Source organism: Otolemur garnettii, unplaced genomic scaffold, assembly GCF_000181295.1.
Source record: "Otolemur garnettii isolate 467f Iridium unplaced genomic scaffold, OtoGar3 scaffold00236, whole genome shotgun sequence".
Taxonomy (NCBI): domain Eukaryota; kingdom Metazoa; phylum Chordata; class Mammalia; order Primates; family Galagidae; genus Otolemur; species Otolemur garnettii.
The window spans coordinates 1,275,414-1,276,602 of NW_003852631.1; the positions used below are offsets into that span (position 1 = coordinate 1,275,414).

The 1,189-nt window shown below is 68.2% G+C and overlaps 1 protein-coding gene across 5 annotated transcripts in view; it reads right to left on the minus strand.

Annotated features, from left to right (window-relative positions):
- TSC22D2 (TSC22 domain family member 2) overlaps positions 1 to 1,183 on the minus strand; it is a 52,409-nt gene extending 51,226 nt beyond the window's left edge. For all 5 annotated transcript variants that reach the window (XR_002771147.1, XM_023508268.1, XM_023508271.1 and 2 more), the window contains exon 1: positions 1 to 1,183. This exon is cut by the window's left edge and continues 1,704 nt beyond it. Coding sequence is in view for 4 of the 5 variants with exons in the window: in XM_023508268.1 (XP_023364036.1) it covers positions 1 to 230 (230 nt within the window). In the remaining variant the exon portion in view is untranslated.
- Positions 1,184 to 1,189: the final 6 nt, after the last annotated feature.

Below are 1,189 nucleotides of genomic sequence, written 5' to 3' on the forward strand. Positions count from 1 at the left end.
TCCCCCACGTTGTTGAGCGTCTCTTCGGAGGAGCTGCGCTCGCAAACCTCTTCGGGGCCGTAATCCGTGGCCCGAGAGACGTCGAAAATCTCTGAAGAGACGTCTTCTGTGCGCGACTCGTCCGGGTCGTCCAAGCTTTCGGTGTCTTCGGTGATGCTAGTGGCCACCTGGGCCGTGGTGACACTGGTGATCTGGAAACAACTCTTCTTCTTGGCCGGCATCTTGGACATGGTGAAGGCCAGAGAGCAGAGAGGCACGCCGGCTCCTCTGGGATCCTGCCGGAAACTGGGGAGGACAGAGGACCGGACCCCGAAGACAAAGTCCGAGTCTGCGCTGGGGTCTGAGGCCCGCCGCTGGGAGAGTCACAGGCTGAGCCTGGCGCCCGCCGCCCGACGAGACATCCTCCTCCTGGTTCGCCTCAGCGTCGGTCTCTTCGGCTCTACCCCCGTCTCAGTATCGCGGCGGCTCCTTCCTTTCACCTTTCGCGGCCGCGGCGCCTCAATTCAATCCCCTCAGCGGCGCCTAGAGCGCGATCTCAGGGGCGGGCCGGCGGCTTCCTCTCCAGTCTCCGGCCACCGTGGTCAGTCCAGCTCCGCGCGGTCAGCAGGCCTTGGCTGGGGGCGGGAGTGGGAGGGCGAAGGGGAGGAGGCGGCGGCGGCGGCAACGGCGGCGGCGTGAGGGGCGGTGCTGCCCTGCTCCGGCTCCTCAGGCCGGTGCCGGCGTCGGCTCTGGGCTCTCCGACTCAGGGAAGGCGGGGAAGGAGTGGCGTGTCCGGAGTTGGAGATTCCTAAATCTGCCAGGAGCCGCGGGCCGGGGTCGACTGAAGGTCCGCGGTCAGGCGGCAGGGCTGAGGCACGGGCGGGCGGCCCTCTTTCCCCGGCTCTAGCCGGAGCTCAGCCCCAGAGACATGTCGACCATCTCTGGCGGAAACCCGCTCTGGGGGAGGGGAAAGCCGGCTTGGTCCTCCCCGTACAGGGGGAGCCACCCCCGCGGGCGGCGGCGGTCTCGGCCTCCCCTCGCGGCTCCTGAGAGTGAGGGGCGGCGGCGACCGCAGGCCGGCGAGCGGAGGCGCTCCGCCGTGTGAGGTAGCGGTGGTGGTTTCTTCGGCTCCTTCTCGGTGCGCCGGGTTCCTGAACCCTGGAGAAACTGAAATTCAAACTGCTGAAGCGGCGGCTGCAGCTCCCTCCCC